Source organism: Cyprinodon variegatus, unplaced genomic scaffold (genome assembly GCF_000732505.1).
Source record: "Cyprinodon variegatus isolate N-32 unplaced genomic scaffold, C_variegatus-1.0 Scaffold660, whole genome shotgun sequence".
Classification (NCBI taxonomy): domain Eukaryota; kingdom Metazoa; phylum Chordata; class Actinopteri; order Cyprinodontiformes; family Cyprinodontidae; genus Cyprinodon; species Cyprinodon variegatus.
Window position 1 is genome coordinate 22,123 of NW_015151113.1, and position 1,480 is coordinate 23,602.

Sequence of the window (1,480 nt, forward strand, 5' to 3'; positions counted from 1 at the left end):
TAGGGACAAAATGCAGAACAAATAATGGATGTCTATTCTATTAACATTTCTCTATCTGTATAATGGGTCTGTTTTATGTGTTCTCATCTCAATTCAGAGGGCCCCCTGCCTAGGGCTCCAAATTACCTAAATCCGTCCCTTTCTGGTACCGGTAGATTTCTGGGCAGGCCTCCATCCATGGATGGACACAATCGACTCCTGACAGCAGCTGATTGGTTGGCTTGATGGACCCAACCACAATGCAAGGAAGAAACCCAACATGCGGTACAAGATGGAAGTACAATATTTATTTTCTGATTAAGTGTTACATGTTGAGCAAGAAACTTACAGTCTTCAGCCAAGAATCAAATGCAGAGATACAGACCGGCCCAGAAATATGTAAAACAGAACTGGCCCGACACACACACACACACACACACGCACACACACACACACATATATACATAATGCTTATGTACATATACTGCTGCTGCACAAGACTTCCAAAAGGTCTGAGATGAAGATGGGTGTGAAAATTTAAAAAGCAGACTGGGTCAGAGAGACATACTGAACGAAGAGAAGAGAACCAAGAAAAAAAAAACCCAAACAAAGACTTCTCATGAAGCTGTATTCACAGGCAGGGCCAATCAACGAGTCTCTGACAGGTCCAAGTCATTGAGACCAGAGAGATTCTTCTGCTTTTCTTTCTTTTGGTAGAGCGGCTACAGTATGTACAGTAGAAACCTCATCTGGTCCAAACACGCACACATCCGGGCTCCCCCCGTCCTGTCTGCTGCTGTAGTGGGACACAGTGGAAACTTGGTGTGGGGTGGGACTCAACAGCAGCCTCCTGATGAAGGCTTCACATTAGTGCCTGGACCCAACTTCACGTTGGGCTTCTCTCCGCCCCCAGCGGTGGCTCCGGGGCCCATCCTTTTCTTGATCTCAGCAGCCATGGTCATGAAGGCTTGCTCCACATTGGTGGCATTTTTGGCACTCGTTTCCAAGAAAGGGATTCCCAGAGAGTCGGCAAACTCCTGCAAACACAAAGCAGGGCGTGAGGGTCTGCAGCGTCCTGTCAGGAGTACCAACAATCTTTCAGTCCGACTCACTGATTACTCCAAACACAGTTAATAATTACAACTCTTTTGAACATTTAACCCTTATGCTACATTCATACTTAAAGCAGCAGAGGCAGCTAGGTTACATGAAAAGTCAATGGTTGATGATGCATCATGGCGCAACAAAAGGTCCGCAGCTCATTTGGAGCAGCGTGTCTGAGCAGCTGACGCGCTGGACACAGTGCTGCTGATGCAGAGCACTATGATCACTGCTCTGAAACAGTTTAACGCCTACATTAACTTAAAATGCCAAAATCTGCTGGCAAAATATGTTCAATTATATTATTCTGGTGCCTGCAGTTTGGATAACGTACATGAAAAACGCTAACATCTACATATACATACAATATATACATACTAATTTTGTATATACATACATA

At 44.9% G+C, this 1,480-nt stretch overlaps 1 protein-coding gene across 1 annotated transcript in view; it reads right to left on the reverse strand.

The window, feature by feature from the left end:
• Positions 1-267: 267 nt before the first annotated feature.
• Positions 268-1,480, reverse strand: part of LOC107096935 (ras-related protein ORAB-1-like) — a 9,035-nt gene continuing 7,822 nt past the window's right edge. Inside the window, exon 6 of the mRNA XM_015393849.1 lies at positions 268-1,016. Within this exon, the coding sequence (XP_015249335.1) occupies positions 816-1,016 (201 nt within the window). The 3' untranslated portion in view covers positions 268-815. The remainder of the gene's footprint in view (positions 1,017-1,480) is intronic.